Here is an 18,744-nt window from a genome sequence, read left to right as displayed (position 1 = left end):
TCTCTGTACCAAGACTAAAAGGCCAGTTCCTCACCCCAAATTCCCATCCCCTGGGACCCGCCGCAGCCCCATCCTCGCCATTGCTGGCACCCCCCACCTTCCCGCCAGGCGCTGGCCTTCGAGCTGTGCACATGCCCGAGAGCCTGCCTTCGCACTCCACAGTGCCTAGAGCAGGACCAGGCCGAGCAGGGGGTCACACACCCACCCTTTCAGCCTCCACTAAGTTGATATCAGCCCTGGGAGGTCTTTGTCCCCAAAGCTGCTCTGACCCAGGCTGGTCTTTCCCAGCAGAACCTCCAGTTGGCCCTGGAGGAAGCCCACATCAGACCCTTGGGATGCCTGCTGTGGTCCCAGGGCCGAGTCCTCGCAGAGCTGCTTCTGCCCCCCGCCAAGGCCATCTGGGGTCTCCCTGCAGAAGACCTCGTGCCCCAAGCCTTCCATTGAAGGAGCAGCAACAAGGCCTGTGGGAACCCGGGCTGAGTGGGCAGAATCCCTTGCCCCGGCAGAGCCTCTCCTGTGCCGGCAGCCTCTCCTGTGTTCCCTGCGCCCATGGCCACCTTCTTTCCTTATGGCTCAGAAGAGCCTTTTCTTCCCCTCCAACTTGCTCCTGCTGCACTGACTCTGTCTTTTGTGTCGCCTGGAAGCCGACAGCAGACCACTCCCAACAGAAGGTGGGGGGCACCCCAGCCCCTGCCCACCGTGTGCACCCATTCATTTAGTCCTCAGACCCCAGAAAGCGAGGTGTGTATCCCATCCCATTTTCCAGATGAGGAAACTGAGGTTCACAGTGCTCAAGGAACAGGGCCTGTCCGAGGTCACACAGCCCGGCTGGGGTTCCATTCCAGGCCAGCCTCACATTGAGATGCCAGATTTTAATGCAATAGCAGCACTTTAGCCATCCTGGTGTGTGTCTCTCACACAGCGAGACAACTATGATGAGCTGCCCTCTGCCTTCTGTGTGGCTGGAGGGTCGACCACAGTGGCCCCGGAGTCCAACAGGACAGCCTGTCACTGCTGGCACTGCTCTGGGCTCAGCCGCGCCCGTCCAGGCCTGGACAATCCCGTGGCTGACCTCTGCAGCGATACCGGGACTCCACCTGCACAGAGGACTCTGAATGTCATCGCCACGGCCGCTCGCTGTTGTATGACTGCCCCAGGGGAAAGACACGTGCATGCCTGTGCCTGTGTGTGTACGTGGTGTGTATGTAGTGAGGAGGGGACTGTCACGGTGCTGAACTAGGGCCCACAGCCAGGAGGCGTGGCCTGGAGAGGAGTGAGCTTCGGTCATCACCAGCTCAACTGGGGCCACCCTGACAGTGTGGACTTGGGCTCAAGACCTCCCGTCCTGCTCCCCCGCCCTTCCCTCCCCCCTCCTTCACCGGCCCCACCTCTCCCTTTGGACCCTCCGCTGTGGGGTGACATGACCGGCCGCCGCCGCTGCCTCCGGCCTGGGTGTAGCAGGAAATGTTTCATCTCGCCTCATCTTATTGGGCAGCCGCAGCCCTGCCCCGCTGCCCCCCTCTCTCTGCAGAACCACGTGCTGGGTGAGAGCTGGTACACCATGTCCTGGGGAGCCCTCGGAGGGTGGGCAGACCCAGGGCGTGCCCAGGGCCAGGGCAGAGCAGGCCAACCCAGGCAGAGAGATGGGGTGGCTGCAGAGTCACCCCTGAACCTTGGCACAGGCAGCCCCCTGCTCAGAGCATGCCCTTCCCTGCACTTGAGTTCACTCTGTTCACCTCCTCCAAGAAGGGCTCCCTGACCTCCCCCCTGCGTCAGGAGCCCTTTCTCCATCCTCACCCCAGCCCTACAGTGCAAGGGCATGAGGGCTGTCTCCTCCTGGTCAGGGTACAGGGGCTGTCTCCTCCTGGTCAGGGACCCAGTGCCTGCTGCAGGACTGGAGGTGCCCCAAGAGAGCCCAGCCAGCTCTGAGCTCCCAGCTGCGATTTCAGGAAAGGCCTGCAGGTTGAAGGGCTGGGGACTCTGTCCCTTAGTGAGGGGACAGCTGAGTGTCCGAGGAGGGTAGGTGGGGCAGAACCACCTGGGGCGGCAGGCTACGTCCTGGGGCATCCCTCCATGCCCCCTCTCTGCAGGTCACAGTCCACTGCTGTCCCCACTGATCCTTATCCAACCTGAATTTTAGACGAAGAGCCCAGGCCCCGGGTAGCCGCATGGCTGAAAGCACCACACCTGAGTCAGGGCAGCCAAACCCAGGCCCCCAATCCCAGCGCAGGCTCTGCCGGCCTCTTCCAGCCACACCTGAGTCGGGGTGCCCAAACCCAGGCCCCCAGTCCCAGCGCGGGCTCTGCCGGCCTCTTCCAGCCACACCTGAGTCAGGGCGGCCCAACCCAGGCCCCCAATCCCAGCGCGGGCTCTGCCGGCCTCTTCCAGCCACACCTGAGTCGGGGCGCCCAAACCCAGGCCCCCAGTCCCAGCGCGGGCTCTGCCAGCCTCTTCCAGCCACAGAACCTACAGAGAGGAGAGGGTCGGGGAGCGCATTGGCCTGCAGAGCCCAGGACTGGGAGGAGGGATCGGGGCAGGGAGTGTGAGACCCTGGCACTGAGCCTAGTGGGCAGAAGCGCACAAGCCATGCTTGCTGAGAGATGACTGCCATGGTGGGGGCTGCACTGCTGGAGGTGGGAGGGGAGTCAGGCCCAGCTCCCAGACCCTCTGTGATGCCCACTGTGCTCCACCCATGCGGACCCCTGTGTGTTCCCACTTCTGACACCCCCTCTCTTTTCAGCTCAGGCCTGAGGGTGCCCCTCACTCCATCAGTGCCATTGGGTGCTCTCACAGCCCCTCACCAGCCTTGCCCTCAGTTGGCAGCCAATGACGGCGTTACGGCCTCCTCCCAATCACTCTCCTCCTTGTACTAAGGGTGCCAAACCCACCTCTCCATCCACTGGGCTCCTATACCCACATGGATGGCAGGAGACAGCGGCGGGCCGACGGCCTCACTCTCCATTCATCCACAGACCTACCCAGGAATCCTAGGCATGCCTGTGCCATTCCCCCGGACTCTCCTGGAAAGTGACTTCACACCTTCCCCCCTGCCTCCCAACTCCCCAACACCTCCTCTCCATCCCCACTCAGGCTGATGACCTCGCTTCCTTTTCTTCCCTTTCTGCTGAGAAGAAACCTTCCAAAGGGAACTTCCCAGATGTTACCTCCACGTGCCCCACCTACCAGCATCTGCCCAACACCTGGTGACATCTGCCGTTACCTACAGACCAGCCAAGGCAGCCCTTCAGCTGGGCTGGACCATGGCCACCGGCCTCTCCCAGCTGCAGGTGGGCTCCAGGTAGTCTCCCTTGCTCCTGAACCATCCGTTTCTCCCTCATTTCCCAGTCACTCTCTGGCAGGCAAACTCGTGGTTGCTCTTCCCATATTGAGAACAACCGTCTCTTCACCCTCCAGGCGCAGTCCCTGTTCCCCGCTCGATGGAAGTGCCTGATCTTGCTGCTTCTGCCTCCTTACTCCTAGCCTGCCGGGACAGGACCAATACCCGCCAGGATCTTGTCTCCTCCATGTCACTGAACTGGTCCTGTCTCAGCCTTCACCTGACCCGAGCCCTCAGCAGTCAGGGACATGCCACCTCTCCCTGCTCCCACACCTCCCACCCTCACTGGGCTCTCCAGCTGCCCCTTCTCAGGCTCCTCTGTGGGGTGCTCTTCATCTCCTGGCCTCCTGGCACCAGTGCATCCCAGAGATCTGGCCTCTGGCATCTCCTTCCGTGTGTGCACTCAACAGTGGCAACCCCAGCAAACAAATACCATCTCTCTGCTAAGGCCCCCACATTTGCGGCTCCCCAACTCCACTGACTCACCTTTGTCTCATGGGCAGCACAGATCTGCACAGTGCAGCTGAACTCCCATCGCCCCAACAAATCCACAGCTTCCCCCAAATCCTGCAGCAAGACAAGTCCTCTCCCGTGCCTCGATGCATCCTTGATCTCCTCTTTCTCTCCCCATCCTTCCAGGCCAGCAGCAAACCCCAGGCTCTGCCTCCAGAGTATACCAGGAGCCTCGCCTTCTAGGACCACCCACCACACCAGGCCCACTCCTCTCACGTGACTGCTGCACAGCCCCGCTACAGGCCCCAGCGCCTGCCCTCATCTGCTGTCAGCCTGAGACCTTCCTGAAACCAACGTCAGAACCATCCATGGGGAGGTGGGCCATTGTGTGCAGGACACACAGCTGGGAGCATGCCAGTGGGGCCAGGGCGTGTCCCTGAGATGGGTGTGGCCGGAGCCTGGGGCCTGGGGGTTGTGGGGTGGGGTGCAGACAAGGGGTGGGCCTGGACTCAGCTGGCAGAAGGCCCTGAGCATGTGCTGAAGTGTCTGATCCTCTTCCTGGGGGCCTGAGATGCTCACATCAAGGAGCTCGGGAAGTTGGCTTGGGCTTGGGCCGTCTCTCTGGTGGGGGAGCAGAGCTAGAGCAGGTAGCCTCAGTGGGGCTGTCTCTGAGAGCCAAGGTGAGCTGCACAGTGGACCCAGGAGGCTCCTTGGCACCCCTGCCTGGGCCCCTCTTTCCCAGCACCAGCCTGCACCACCATCACTACTCCCTCGTCTCTCCCTTGGGAGAAGATGGGGTTGGCCAGAGGGTGGGGCTGTACACACCTTGGCCCTGGAGCCCCTGCCTCACCCCCCCACAGTCAGCGTGCAGGGGCAGCATGAGCAGACAGATGGCCATGGGCGGGCCCCACAGCCAGGAACCAGCTCCTCGTGGGACTCCCGAATGAACCTTTCAGTGCCTGCCACCCGCCCTGGTGCCCAGGAGAGAAGAGGCTGCGATTCAGCACTCCAATGACTGGCTTCATTACTGGCCACCAAGGAACCCACACTGGCTTTGCTAATTTGACCACCCCACCAGCCTGCTCACCACTGCAAACAGATGTGGGCAAACTTATTAATTGGATCAGCAGGAGGCCTGTTTTCTGGGATTCCAGGGATCACAGAACTAATCAGAGCGGCAGACACTTATCAGTAACCTTGGACTGCAGGACCTGGACCCCTGCACGCCCTGGGCCTCTCTGGGATGCTCTCAGTACCTGGCTGGTCCCACTCCACGTTCACCTCTGCATAGGTGTGCACACACACACACACACACTCACACTCGAGAGGCGAGACTCAGTCTCCAAGAAGAGCCTGCAGCTATGGGGGAGGTTGTCAGCAGCAGCAAGGGCTGGAGGGAGGCGCCGGGGCCAAGGAGAGAGCTGGAGGCACTGGTGGCATCTGTCCTCCCTCCCGAAGCCAGGCCCGGGGCTCCCTAAGCCTCCCTTTGGCGATGTCTAGGATCCCCCAATCCCTGCACCAGCCCCGGGGGGCTGAGCGGGTCCTGTGGACTACTGACCCTGCTGAATGGTGTGGGCGGGAGAGGGTGGGTGGCTGAGCAGGCCCCAACCTCAGCAGTCTCTGCTCTGCCACAGGCCACTGGGAGTAATGAGCTTGGCACTCAAGCTCTCAGAGCCTCCGTTTCCTTAAGAAGGAATGGGGGTAGAAGCCCCAGCCAGCCCCTAGATGCTCCTGAGATCCAGGGATCATTCCGATGGTCCCACCGCACTCTGAGCTGACACCCTCAGAGCTGCTCCAAGTGAAGGGTGACTTGGGCCCAGCTCTGTGTCTTGGGTTCTCCTGTGTCCCCAGCAGCACCACCTGCCCCTGCCTCTCTTTTCCTTCTCTCTTGCTTCGCAAAGCCCTGCCCAGGGAAGCCCAGCCATGTGCCTCCTCTGGCCCTCACTGGCGATCCCCCAGACACATGGCTGGGGCCTGTGGGGTGTCCAACCTCAGCAGCCTGGGGTGGTGTGTGGCCAGGGCAGCCTCCCCTCCCTGAGATGGCCATCCAAATGCCACCACTGGTCCGTCGCACTCCAGCCAGACCCTGGGACACAGAGACCCAGCAGTGGCTGCTTCCCCAGTCCGGCCAGACCCCCAGGACACAGAGACATGGCACTGGCCACTTCCTGGCAGACCCCTGACCATCACCCGTGCTAGTGGCCACGAGGGGCAGAGGAAGTGGGGCTGAGGAGCCCAGAAGACCTGGTTCCCAGGCCCTGCTGCATTCGCCGGACAAGCATCCCCTGCCCCATCTCCCGCTTCCCATCTCAGGTCCTGCAACTCGGTCCTGCTGCTGCTCAGGATAGACACCTCAGCTTCCCTCCACACGAGCCCCAGAGCCTTGGTGGGTCCATCAGGGGATAGGGCATGAGGCCTCTCTCAGGTTGCTCTGTAGACACAGGGGAGAACCTTTCAGAGACAGGCAGTCCCCAGTGCAGAGCTCAGGCCCAGAGGCCTCCAGCCCTCTGAAGGATTTTCTGCCTGTGGTAGCTGGGGGTGGGGAGGGGGAGCCCCATGCAGGCCTGACATGGAGCCTTGAGAAACAGGTACATGGCATTGCCTCCTCTAAAACACCCAGCCGCTGCCCCGACCATCGACGGCCCCCGGAAAAAGTGCAGACAGCCTAGGGTGCAGAAGAGCTGGCCCTGCCCCCAGCTCAGAGACCCTCAGAGGGTCCCATGCTGCCAGGCCCTCTCCTTCACGGGAACGATGTCACCGCCTAAGGGATGGGCAGCAAGGCCCAAGCAGGGCAGAGCCATCCGAGACAGGCTGCAACAGCAAAGCCGGGCCCACCAGCCAAGTGCATGACCCCAGACTGCACTGATTCCCCTGAGCCACCTTCTTAGGTAGGTGCTTTTGCTACCCCCATTTACAGATGTGGCACTGAGAGTCAGAAAGCTTCCAAAATCTGCCCAAGGCCAGGCACAGTGGCTCATGTCTGTAATCCCAGCACTTTGGGAGGCCGAGGCAGGAGGATCACTTCAGCCCAGGAGTTCGAGACCTGCCTGGGTGACATAGTGACATCCTGTCTCTACCAAAAATACAAAATTAGCCCAGCGTGTTGGTGTGTGTCTGTCTGTAGTCCCAGCTATTTGGGAGGCTGAGGTGGGAGGATTGCTTGAGCCCTGGACTGCACTCCAGTCTGGTGGACAGAGCAAGACCGTCAAAAAAAAAAAAAATTTGCCGACAGCCACACAGTCAGTAAGTGATGACAGACCTGGGATTGAAACCTAGGTGTGTCTACCTTCTTAACCACGTATCCCATCAGGGAGGCCTTGCCGAGGAGTGGGAACTCAACTGGGCTGTAGGGACAAAGGCACCCTAGCCCCACCTGTAACCCCAGCCCCCCAAGTTGACACCATTAGAGCTGCTCCAGATTAGGAGTGACTCCCAGACTCATACCGCAGCTTTCAGTGTCTTGGGTTCTCACCCCCTGAGCCCCTAGCTGCAAAGGGAGAAATCAAAGTGAGGCAGTCATTCACACCTTAGTGAGAATTAGTCCCTAAGACTTCCTCTAGTAGGATCAAGTTTAGAAGTGGGATAGACAGGCTTGAAGGACCACACTCAGGGAGGGGTGTGGCCTGCTGGGGTAGTGGGTGGGTTAGAGGAGGCAAGAGCTGGAGAGCAGGGGGCCTAGGGGAAAGGGACAAAGAAACTCAACGGCCATCCTGAAGGTGGGTGCAGCCCCAGGACACCTCTTCCTCAGTTGCTGGGCCCAGACCACAGTGCAATCACTTCCCCACCCTCAATGAGCACCTACCGCATGCCCAGAGAACCCAACCTGGATGCTGTCTAGGACAGGGGCCTGCCCAAAGCAGGTGTGCAGCAGGGGTTTGCTAAATAAAAGGGGACACCTCAAGCCTGTGTGCCCCCAAACCCGCTCCTCCCCCACAGCTGTCCCCACCTCAGGTGAAGAAAGTCCATCCTTTCTTTCAGTTGCTCACACCCAATGCTCTGGAATTGCCTTTGACACCCTCCTTTCCCCCACACCCCCTGTCACACCCATCAGCAGACCTGGTCGCTCGAGCCTCCAACACATCCAGAACGCAGCACCTCTGCCCTCCTCCATGGCCACCAGCCCTCGCTGTTTCCTGCAGGCCACCGGTACACCTGCTGCTCCATCTGCCTGGATCTCCTGGTGACTTGACCTGGTGGCACCTGCCCAGGGCCTTCCCCCAGCCACACTGTACAGGTCACCCACTCCCCGGCCCCCAACTCACTGCCTTCCTTTCTTTTTGTCCCCGCAGCACTTGTCACCGTGATATTTATTTAATTTAAAAAGTTTTCTGTTCCCACCAGCTAGAAGATTCTGCCTGTGCAGTCACTGCAGTGTCCTCAGCGCCCACAGCAGCCTCTGGTGCTCAGTGAATGCGTGTGGAATCCATGATCGTGAACAACGAGAGCAGCAGGGACGGCTCGCGGGGCCCAGGTGGGAGACCTGGGTGGGAGAGGGTGCCCCCTCGGCAGAAGGCGTGGAGGGGCAGGGCGGGACAGGGCCGGGACCTTCGAGGCCACCTGCTGTCCATCTGTCTGCATCCCTGTGACATCAGCCTGGCATTTCCGCAGAGCGTCTCAGCCTGGACAAGTGTCTGACATGGACAGGACCACATGCACCGGTCATAGGAGTGAAGGAGAGAATGTGGCCCAAACACCTGGGTGTCCTTGTGCAAAACCAAAACCAAAACCAGAAAGGAGCTCAACCTTGACCTCTCACCACAGGCAAACCCAAGTTCAAGCGGATGAAAAGCCAATAGCCTCAATTCTTCAGGAGGGTTCCTTAAACAGGACACAACGCTTTAATCAGAATGTGAAAAAAAAAAAACCCAAGACATTCAACAAAATTAAAATTAAGAACTTCTGTTCATCGAAGGACTGTGTGAACAGCAAGAGCTGGCGTCCCCCAGGAGGTGAGACCCGGCGTCCCCCAGGAGGCGTGTCTGCCGCAGGTGTAACTGACGATGTGAAGAGCTCCCGCAAATCAATGAGAAAAACACACACATCTTGGTAGAAAGTGCACACGGCCTTCGCCAGTGAGGAAACCCAGCGGGCAGCAACCCAGGGCAGTATAATCTGCGCTATGCCCACCCCAACAACGCTGGAGGGATGGTGATGGGCAGAAGTGGTTTTGAGAGTCTGTCCCGATCTTCCAGAGCTGACCCTATGCGCACTTTGGCCTCGGAGGTTCCACTGAGGGTGCACGCCCAGAGTTGCAGCCCACATCCCCAGACACCCACACAGGAGTTTCCTAAGTTGGCCCAGGCTGCACACTGCCCAGCAGTCTGCCAGGGAACAAACGGATTGCAGGGAAGCCACCAGGAAGACAATTCACCATGACAACAGCAACTTGTAGCTCCACCTACCACCACAAGGGACCCTCACAAACAGAAAAGTTTTGGTGAAAAAAGCCACCCTGAAAGCACAGGCTGAAGGAATCCAGGTATGCGGTCCCAAAGCAGGCCATACACAATCACTGCTGCTGGGCATGCCCTCTCAGGTGGCAGAACCACGAGTACACCAAGGAACCACTGAGCACAATGTCGGCGTCCCCGTGACCGCTCGGAGTAGGATGGGGCTGTCTGTGGCGAAGGGTCTCAGGGGATCTCGGGGGCTGGCCAGGAGCAGGATGGGGCTGCCTTTGGGGAAGGGTCTTGGGGATCTCGGCGGCTGGCCATGTTGAACTCCTTGACACAGGTGGTGGTCGCCAGGTGGTCTTTCTAAACTTAACCGCTGAACTGTGTGGATATTTATTAATGTCTCTGCAGGCCTATCACAGTTCATGACTTTGAAAAGTTCTATTTTGGGGGGAAAATGTGAACACCAAACAGGAGTAGCTCTGGGCACCCCAGGAGCCATGAGAGGCGACTGACCCACTTCTCTGTTTGACAGAGGAGGGAACCGAAGCCAAATAGAAAAAGGGGCTGCCCAGCAGCACGCTGCAGGAGGCGGGCAGGAGGGACCCTGTTTGGAGGGAGAGGAGGGGATTAATTTGAGGGATTAGAGGCGCAGCAGCTCTGAGCACGCAGAGCGCCAGCCAGGACTTGGTAATATCTATAAATATTTGAGTGTCACAAGAATAGTTTTTCAAGCAGTTGGAGGCAGGATAGCCGAGCGTGGCTGAGCAAGGGTCAAAGGACAAGAGCCAGGCCATCAAATGGTGTGGCTGCATATCTACCGTGTGCCCCCCTGGCCTGTGGGAGCCCTACTGTGTGCCAGCCTCTGCCAGGCACTGGGGCTGCCAGAACACCAGGGGCCAGACCCAGGCTCTGTTCTCTGGGATGCCCATCTGGGGACCTGGGGAGGACAGAGGACACCCCAGGTGTCAGTGGGAGCCCCACCGCGCTCCACTCCCCATCCCTCACCTGTCTTCCCTAAACACATCTGCTCTGGGCAGCCCCCAGGCATTTGCGCCTCTTGGAGGGCAGCCTGTCTGTCCTTGGAAACTCCTACTCATCCTTCATGCCCCAGCTCAAGTGTCCCTGCTTCCTGGAAGGAAGGTCTTCCCAATATCCCAGGCCAGGGTTCATAACCTGGGACCCCAGCGCATTCCGGGCAAACCCTCTCTGTGTTCTGTCCACTGGCCTAGGAGGCTCTGTTGTGGGCCTCTGGCCCCGGCACTGGGGTCAACCTGGGTCTCTTCCCAGAGCCGATACCCAGAGGGGGCCGGAGTCCCCTTGGGAGCGAGGGGCAAGAGTGTCATGAAAACCCCAGGGAGAAGGCGACAGGGAAGACACAGAGTTTGTCATGTGGACAAGAAGGTGGGGCAGGGCATTCTCTACAGCGGCGACCGGGTAGGCAAAGGCAGGGGCTTGAAGGTGGCTGCTTGTGGGGAACGCGGGAGCAGGGCGACAGCATGAGGGGGCAGCCAGCCGGAGGGGCCAGGGAAGAGAGACCCCTCAATGTATACCTGCCCACCAAAGGGAGCCACTGAGGGCCACAGTGCCACCAGGTGACATGGTCCTTTTGCTCTCCAGCAAATATTTACAGGACTGTCCCGTGAGTCAGTCCCGGCTCCAGGCCCTGGGGGATCTGGGAGAGAAGGGGGCCAGGACCAGCGCTCTCAGAGCTCAATCCAGACCCATAGACCCAGCCTGTGATGTGCAGACCCCATACTCCAGGGGCCGGGAGGCAGGACCGACCATAGGGTCATCCCTCTGGACACCCCAGGACCCCTTCACTATGACCACTGTGTGGTCTGACGGTCCCCAGAGACCTTCTACCTGGGCCTGCTCTGGGCCAGGTCCCAGGAGAGATGCTTCCGCCACAGGGGCTCATGGCACCCAAAATCCCTGCAACCTGGCTGTGGTTAGGACACCCACTTTAAAGAGGAGAAAACTGAGGCCCAACTAGGGCCAGGACTTTGCCAGTGACGGGGTCTGTGAGACCCAAATCCTGCACCCTTCCCTGCAGGCAGCCATGCTGACCGACTTCCCTTCCACTCTCCTGGGCTTTTGGTTCTGAATCCCGGGCACCAAATGCAGGACAGAAACCCACTGAGACAGCCCTGACACTGACCAGGAGGGAAGATTCTGGAAAAGCCCTTCAGGCAACGCTGAGAACACTAATTGGGTGAGAGGGAGAGGAGGGTAGGACCCCTCCCCAGTTTAGGATGCCTTGCCCAACACCACCCCTGGCAACTCCAGAAAGGCCACATGGCCCAGTGCAGCCCAGGAGCCCAGGCCCTGGCTACTGCCTCCAGCCTTTATGGCTTAGCCCAGGGAAGCCTCAGCCCACCTGGGACAGCAACACTGGCACCATCAGCAGCTCAGGCAGCAGCTCCGCCCACCTGGCACACCTGCCCACCTGTGCACCCAGCCGGGCGGGGTCATGCCTCTGTCCTCAGTGCCTGGCACACAGAAGTGGGTGCCGGAGAGCCTTGGCCGGGCACAGGGAAGGAGGGAAAGAGAAAGAGAACCACCGCGGGGAACCCCCAGGCTGGCCTCAGGGCACCCCATGAATGCTAAGTTTTTCCTCAAGTCTCAGCTGAGTTAAGCAGCGCTCCCTCCCCCACAAGCGGTACAACCCAGGTGGTGAAATGACAGCCGACGTGGGCGCCAGGGAAGGGCCCTGGCCTGGGCCAGAGCCTGGGTTTGGGCCTGATGTCATCTGTGTGACCACAGCCAGGGCTGTGGCTCTTTGAGCCTCACTGCCCACACCTGGACCTTGGCCATGACAAGGTGGGCCTGGCTGACCTGTATCAGGTATTTGGGGTCTGAGACTGTACCACCTCAGACTGGACCCCTCCTCCCAGCACAAGACATGTTGGTCCTGTCCCTGTGGGACCCACATTGGGGACTGCACATCAGCTCTGTGGGTGGCCCAGGAGATTGCTGTGCTCTGAGAGTCCACCCTGGGTCTCTGTGTGAGCCCACCTGTCCCCAGGCTCCCGTCTGGGTATTTCCAAGCCACTCACCCACGGCACTAAGGATCAGCTGGCAGGGCCCAGGGCCCCTCTCCCCTAGACCTGGGCCCAGCCTGGGCTCTGCTGGGGCTCTGCTCCTTGAGGGAGGGGTGCTCCTCTACCTGGCCTCCTCCCCAGGATGCCAATTCTGGCCTCGGGAGGGAGTGGTGAGGACAGAGACCCTGTAGGCCAGGGGAAACAGTGCTGGAACCCAGCAGCTAGAGCTGGGCCTGCCGCCCACACAACGCCTCGGCTCAGCCTCCGGAAGGAAAACACGGGAGGGGTGTTCCCAAAGTAGGGGTCAGGGTGCCAGGGGAAGTCCTTGAGGAAGTGACAAACATTCAAACGGACTGATCCTAGGCCTGCCGTGCAGGTGGCCCCGTGAAGTCTACCGAGGCTTAAAGTTTAGCATCGGGAGGGAGGCCGCGGGGGACACTCCCCAGAAGCTGTCGCGGGATTCCCCCAAAATGGCTCCAAGACGCGGCTGCCTGGTCCAGCCGCGAGGACTCCATCCCCCACCCCCGCCCCCAAGAGGCGGACACTTAAAAGCTCAGAGCCAGGCAACTGGCAGTCAGCGGGGTGGGGTGGGGGTGGGTGGGGGGCGAGCCAGCGCCGGGGCGGTGCGGAACGGCACGAACGGAGCCCGAAGGGTCCCCGGGGACCAGCGAGAGTCCAGGGCAGGGTGCAGAGGCGCGCTGAGGACCTCACAGGACCAGGCGGCCCCGGGTTGGGGGCGGCTCGGCCCTCAGTGGCGCTCGCCCCAGGCCCCGCCGCAGCGGCCCGGGCCGGCCGAGGAGCCCCCGCGCGGGGCTCCCCATTGCCTCGCAGCGCGCACACACGCACCACACACACGCACCTGGCCCAAAGCCCCGCCGAGGCCGCCCGCGGGCCCAGGGGGTGCGCTCGGGTGGCGCCCCCTTCCCCCGCCTTCCCCAGCGCCCTCACCCCCGCCCCGGCCCCCGCGAACCGCGGCACGGGAGACGCTCCACTCACCTGAGTTTCTCCATGTCTGCGGCAGAGGCCTGCGAGAAACCAAACGAGAGGGTCAGCAGGCAGGAGGCGTGCGCTCCGCGGCGGCACCGGGCAGAGCTGGCACAGCGGGCACGGCCGGGCAACCCCGCGGGCCCCGTCCGTGGGAAGCCCGGCCCTGCGCGTCCCCAGCCCCTAGTCCCGGCCGCGGCCCCCGTGACTCAGTGGGCGCGCCGGGCCGCGGCCGAGTAACAGGTGAGCCCGCCCGGGCCGCCGCGCTCCCCGCGCCGAGTTACGTCCCCCGGGGCGAAGAGGGGACCGGCCCGGGATGGCCCGGCCAGGGGCGATCTGGGCTTCGCCTGGAGTAGGGGGACTCGGCCCGTCCCCGTTAACTCTCCGGCGGCCGCGGCCCCGCTGCTCCCCGCGCCCCGCCCGTTAACCCTTCCTGCCCCGCGCTCCCTCCCGGAGGAAGCCGAGCCCCGGAATCTCAGAATCGCCGAGTCGGAGAATGTTGGGGAATTCGGGGCCGTGCAGGATTGCAGAACCTGACACTCACACAATCCGAGGCTGATGGCATTTGGAGCCTCGACTCCTCAATCAGGGACCCGCTGCCCTCAAAGATTCTGGGGTTCTGGGCCTGGCTCGCCCCTCCCGGGCCCCAGGGATTAACCCGTGAGCGCCCGGCTCGCCGGCGGGGCTCCCTGCCAGGCTTGCGCAGACCCGCCCGCGCGCGGCTTGGAGACCCTCCCCGCCCAGCCCCGCGCAGCCGGGCAGCCCCTCCGCGCGCCGGGCTGGGGGACCCACCGGCCGCCGTTAACCTTGTGGGCGCGGGCGAGCGACGGGGACCGCGAACGGCCCGGGCGGGATCGCACTTCCTGCGTGGAGCGGGGGGCACGGGGCGGGCTCTCCATCACCCGGGAGAGGCCGCTCCCCGGGGCTTTCCCCGTCTTTCTGTGCCGTGACTGGCACTCAAGGGGGACGGGGGTCCGACCTCAGGGACCACGCGACAGACCTGGGAAGACTGATGACTGCCCATCCCGGCCCCTCGCGCCAGGCGCCGCCGCCGCGTCCGCCGGGAGCGCGCTCCGCTCGGGTCCGGGCCCCACGCCGCCTCCCCCACCGCCCCGCCGGGCGAGGGCGCAGCCCGGCCGCAGCGCCAATCTAGAAGGCCTGGCCCGGGGGCCTCGGCCAGGCTCGGCCACCAACTTCCCGGGTGCTCGGGCCGGCCTTCCGGCGCTCTCCCGGCCTCAGTTTCCTCACCTGAAAGCTGGGGGGAAAGGGGAGGCAGCTGGACAAGGCGCTCCACTGCCCTTCAGCACCCGCGGGCTGCGGAGCGGCTGGGGTGGGGGAAGGAATTTCAGGGGAAGGGATCCCCAAGGCGCCTGCCTGGATGGCGGTTCCCCTCCCCAGACGCTCTAAAAGTTGTCCAAGACCACGAGCCTGGACCCCTCCATAATCCCTTCTCCTGCAAGACAAGGAGTTTGCCGGGAAGACTTTACCGCCGGCCAACGCGACCCCCACACCGCTCTCTTCCCCAGGCCCACCTTTCCGGGTCCCCATGCTAGGTCCCAGCATACAGCAGGCGCTCAATAAACACGGACAGTGCATGCCTGGATCTCACGGCACTGAAGCCTGTCTTTCCCGGGCCTTTCCCCTCCTGGCTGTGAGCTCCCCGGCAGGAGCCCTGTGTTCTCACCAGGACACCCCCAGCACCCAGCAGGCTTGGCCTGCGCTGAGCCAGCGCAGGGTGGGAGGAGCCGTCCACTCAGAGGGTCAGACCTGAACCAGGATCAAACCAAACCCAAGAAATCCAAGTGTTCCTCCATCCACCAACAACACGCACTCATTCACTGGCTCTGGGCTAAGTTCTCCAGCAGAGAGGGGACAGCAGATGAAGCAGAGAAGGGACAGCAGAGGAAGCAAGCTCGGCTCTCCAGGGGCGAATGAGGAAGACCCCCACCCCTCCTCTGGTCCTGGGAGGCCACCCTCAGCGGAATGGCCATAACAATAACGTCCACTGCCCCTTACACATCACAGCACTCCTCACCACAGCTCTACTGTGAAAGCCCGGGACCTCCCATGGAGGAGTAAAGCTCCAAGAGAGAAGAGGCTTGCTGGAGATCCCACAGGTGAAGGGGCCCAGCTGCACCTGGACCCCACTGCTCAGGAGACTTTCCCACCCAAAGGCTGTCTCTGGTTGCCTCAATCACTCACGGCGAATGACCTGCCAGGGAGTTTGTCTATAATTAATATGAATGCATTAAAATTTAATTTAAAAAATCTAGCATTAATTATTTATATTGAATGTTTCAGCCCTTCTAAAAGGCCTGTATGGGAATTCCCCCCATGCCTAGAAAGGAACTGGGGGGAAAGGTGGGGGAGGTTGCTGAGCTGCCCTGGTTAAGTGGTGGGGGCTGGGCAGGGCAAGAGACAGGCAGGGAACAGGCAGCCCCTGCACTCCAAGCCTATTCCGGAGCCTGAAGCCTGGCTTTGATGCTACTGTGGCTCAAATCCTCCTCTGACCCATTGCCTTCGGGGCAACCACGGCCTTCGGGACAACTACTGCCCTCGCCCTTGGAGGCTGTGTCCCCCATGCGGCTCTCTGTGGGAACTCAGTGGAGTCACTGAGTTCACCACCACACCTGACGGGACAGGACTCTGTGTCCCAGCTCTGTGTCCCTGGACCAGCCCAGCATCTGGCAGGGGCGGGGGGACTAAAAAGCGGATTGTGCTTGACGCTCTCCATGCAGGAGTGACGCAGGCATCTTTGTGGGTGGCTAGGGAGGAGACAGCAGGGAAACTTCCCCAGCCGAGGTGCTGTGCCCTCGGAGACAGTCTCCCATGAGGCTTCTGCACCGGACCAGCACCCCGGGTGCAAGTTTTGATTCAGCCGTTCATGGACCACAGGACTGGATGATTTTCTGTGAGGCCCTTGCTATGGGTGAGCAAATCGAGGCCAGTGCATGAAGTGGCTTGCTCAAGTCCCCTGAGGTTAGTCGAGGCCTGCCTGATGGGCTGGAGCACCGTGGTGCTGCCTGGGTCTTGGGCCAGTGGGTGGGGGCCATGAGGATGAGGAGTCTGTGGGGTGTCCAGGGTTCCTACTGTGAACTGAGGGGGCAGGATCTCCCTCAGGGAGACTGGGAACACAGGGTGCACACTGGGTGCTCTCGGGGGACAGTCCTCAGGGCACAGTACTTCCCCACCTCTGGGCGCTGTCCCGCCACACTCATACCCACTGCCTCTTCCTGCAACACACCTCTCCCCAGTGTCTGCCTTAAGTCCCTACCTCTTTCTGGTGGTCCAGCCCAGCAGTCACCTTTATCTCCTGACCCCTCACAGGAGCCCTGCCTGTTGGCCACTGGCCCCTGCTCTCTCCTCACTCCCACCTGTGGACGTCTGGGTCCTGATGACGTGCCCATCCCTGCATGGGCTGAGCCCTGTGGAGCTCCTGGCTGCCTCCCTCCCACCTCCTACTTCCTTTTCTTACCAGCGTCGGGAGGGCTGCCCAGGTCAGAAACATGCCCGTCCACCCTTTCCCCCGCTGCTCTGTTCCCAGGGTGGCCTTGGGCCCAGTCACAGAAATCAGTTCCACTGAAGTGTCACAGCGGCTCTGCTGGGTGAGTCTCATCAGCTGTGCATTTGCAGTTTATAGGCAGGAGCCTGGGGATTTGGGGCCAGGGCCCTTGCCATCCTCCCTGCAGCACCTGGGCACAGAGACTGGCACACAGTAGGGCCTCCCCAGACAAGGTTGAGGAGGTGACTCTGTGCCACCTGTCAGGCCTCCATGAGGGGTTTGTCAATACTGACCTGGCCCTGCCTAACCCTGCGACCCCCATGCCCAGCAGCCTTCCCTCGCTAGGCACACACTGGCCACAATGGCTGCCTTGCTGGCCCCAGGCTCACCAGGCCCATCCCCGTCTTAGGGCCTTTGCACTAGTTCCTTGCATCTGGAATGCTCTGCCCTGACTGCACGGCTGGGGCCCGTCTTCCCTGACTACCCGTCTAAAGCATCGGTGGCGCCCTGACAGCAGAGTTCCTCCATTCTGCCGCTGCATCTCCCTGTGTCCAGGGCCTGGCGTGGAGGCCCTGTGGTGAGCAGGTGCTGTTGGCCTGAACGAATGCAGTGCGTCTTAATCCCCAGCCAGAGGCACCTGCTCCCCAGCCCTGGACAGCATCCTTCCTCTCTCAGGGCAGGGTCCTCGTCATTCTCGCACCATCCGCGTCCCTTCTTCAAGCCTGCCTTTGTGCCGGAGGGCATGGAGCCCCTTGCTACCTGGCATAGTATCTTCGCAGAGCTCTGCCCTGGGAAACCCCTTTGTGGACGAGGGTCAGTCCTGCTGTGGCCCCCATAATGGAGCACACAAATCCTCTGCCGGACCCTCTGGCCTCATTGCACGGCTGCCCACTACCCCCTAAATCTGGCTGATTTGTGACACCATGAAGAGGAGAGTGAACCCACCTCTGCAGGGGGCCTGCCAGGTGCTGAGGGCCATGCTAAGGACAGAGGCCTGGGTTCCTGTCCCAGTTCTGCCTCCGACTCAGGCCAGCCCTACCCTCCCTCAGGGCATGGGGCTGGCCTCTCCGACCCCAACCCCAGTGCTTGGCCCCCCGGGACTCCTTACACACATGCCATGCTGGGCTCTAGCTTCCTGAGTTTCCCCTGAATCTTGTTGCCCCTACCCCTCCTTGAGGGAAGGAAATGAGCCTAACATGTGGAGGGCAGAGATGAGGCCTTGGGGACGGGGTCTCCTCCACAGCTGTGGGACCTTGGGCAGGGCTCTCAACCTCTCTGATCCTCAGTTACTCATCTAGGAAGGAAAGATGGAAAATCCTTCACTGGGAGCGACAAGGTGGCTGTATGTAAGGGACCATCCTGGGGACAGGGCTGGGAAAAGGGTGCGGCTGTTCTGAAGAGTCAGCCTTCTAACTGATCACTTGGGGTGGACAGCTTTCTAAGATGTTTTACATGGTACCCTGGCTTGTGACATTCATTTGGCAACATTTACTGTGGGCAGAGCCCTGTTCTGGGGGATTCAGCACTGGTCAAACGATGAAATTCTCTACCGTCACTGTGCTGATATACTCATGCAGGGAGACAGACCTCAAGAAGGAATCAGTAAACCATCCCTCCCACCCTGTGCGTTCGATGGGGATATGTGTACAGAGAAGGATGGGAGGCAGGGTGGGGCAGGGAAGGGGTGCAGTGATGAACACGGAGGTCCAGATGAAGTGAGCTGAGCCCAGGAGCAGATGAATCCCAGGGGATCACTGGAGGAGGGGCGGGTGAGTCCTGGGGCAGCAGGGCGGTGGGTGGGGGCGGGGAGTGGAGGTGGTGGGGCGGGGAGCTTCCAGAGGAGGGGCGGGTGAGTCCCCAGGGAACCACCAGAGGAGGGGTGGGTGAGTCCTGGGAGGTCGCTGGAGAAGCAGCCCTGGGGCTGTGTCTGGCGAGTTTGGGAAGCATCTCAGTCACCAGTGGGAAGGAGCGGTTGGGGTGCGGGGCCTTGTGTGCCCTCATCAGGACCTTGGCTTCTGCCATGAGATGGAC

The 18,744-nt window shown here is 61.5% G+C and overlaps 1 protein-coding gene across 5 annotated transcripts in view; it reads right to left on the bottom strand.

The window, feature by feature from the left end:
- Nucleotides 1–18,744, bottom strand: part of BEGAIN (brain enriched guanylate kinase associated) — a 50,095-nt gene that overhangs the window by 17,192 nt on the left and 14,159 nt on the right. For 2 of the 5 annotated variants that reach the window (XM_033191315.1, XM_033191320.1), the window contains exon 2: nt 13,224–13,252. In XM_033191315.1, the coding sequence (XP_033047206.1) occupies nt 13,224–13,252 (29 nt within the window). Of the gene's footprint in view, nt 1–13,223; nt 13,253–13,755; nt 14,062–14,211; nt 14,302–14,743; nt 14,878–18,744 lie in introns of those variants that run through there. The other 3 variants (XM_033191319.1, XM_033191317.1, XM_033191318.1) reach the window with 3 other exon arrangements.

This window comes from Trachypithecus francoisi, unplaced genomic scaffold, assembly GCF_009764315.1.
Source record: "Trachypithecus francoisi isolate TF-2019V2 unplaced genomic scaffold, Tfra_2.0 Lachesis_group3, whole genome shotgun sequence".
In the NCBI taxonomy this organism is placed as follows: domain Eukaryota; kingdom Metazoa; phylum Chordata; class Mammalia; order Primates; family Cercopithecidae; genus Trachypithecus; species Trachypithecus francoisi.
Note: the sequence above shows the minus strand (reverse complement) of the source record. Positions and strands in the feature narration are given on the sequence as shown.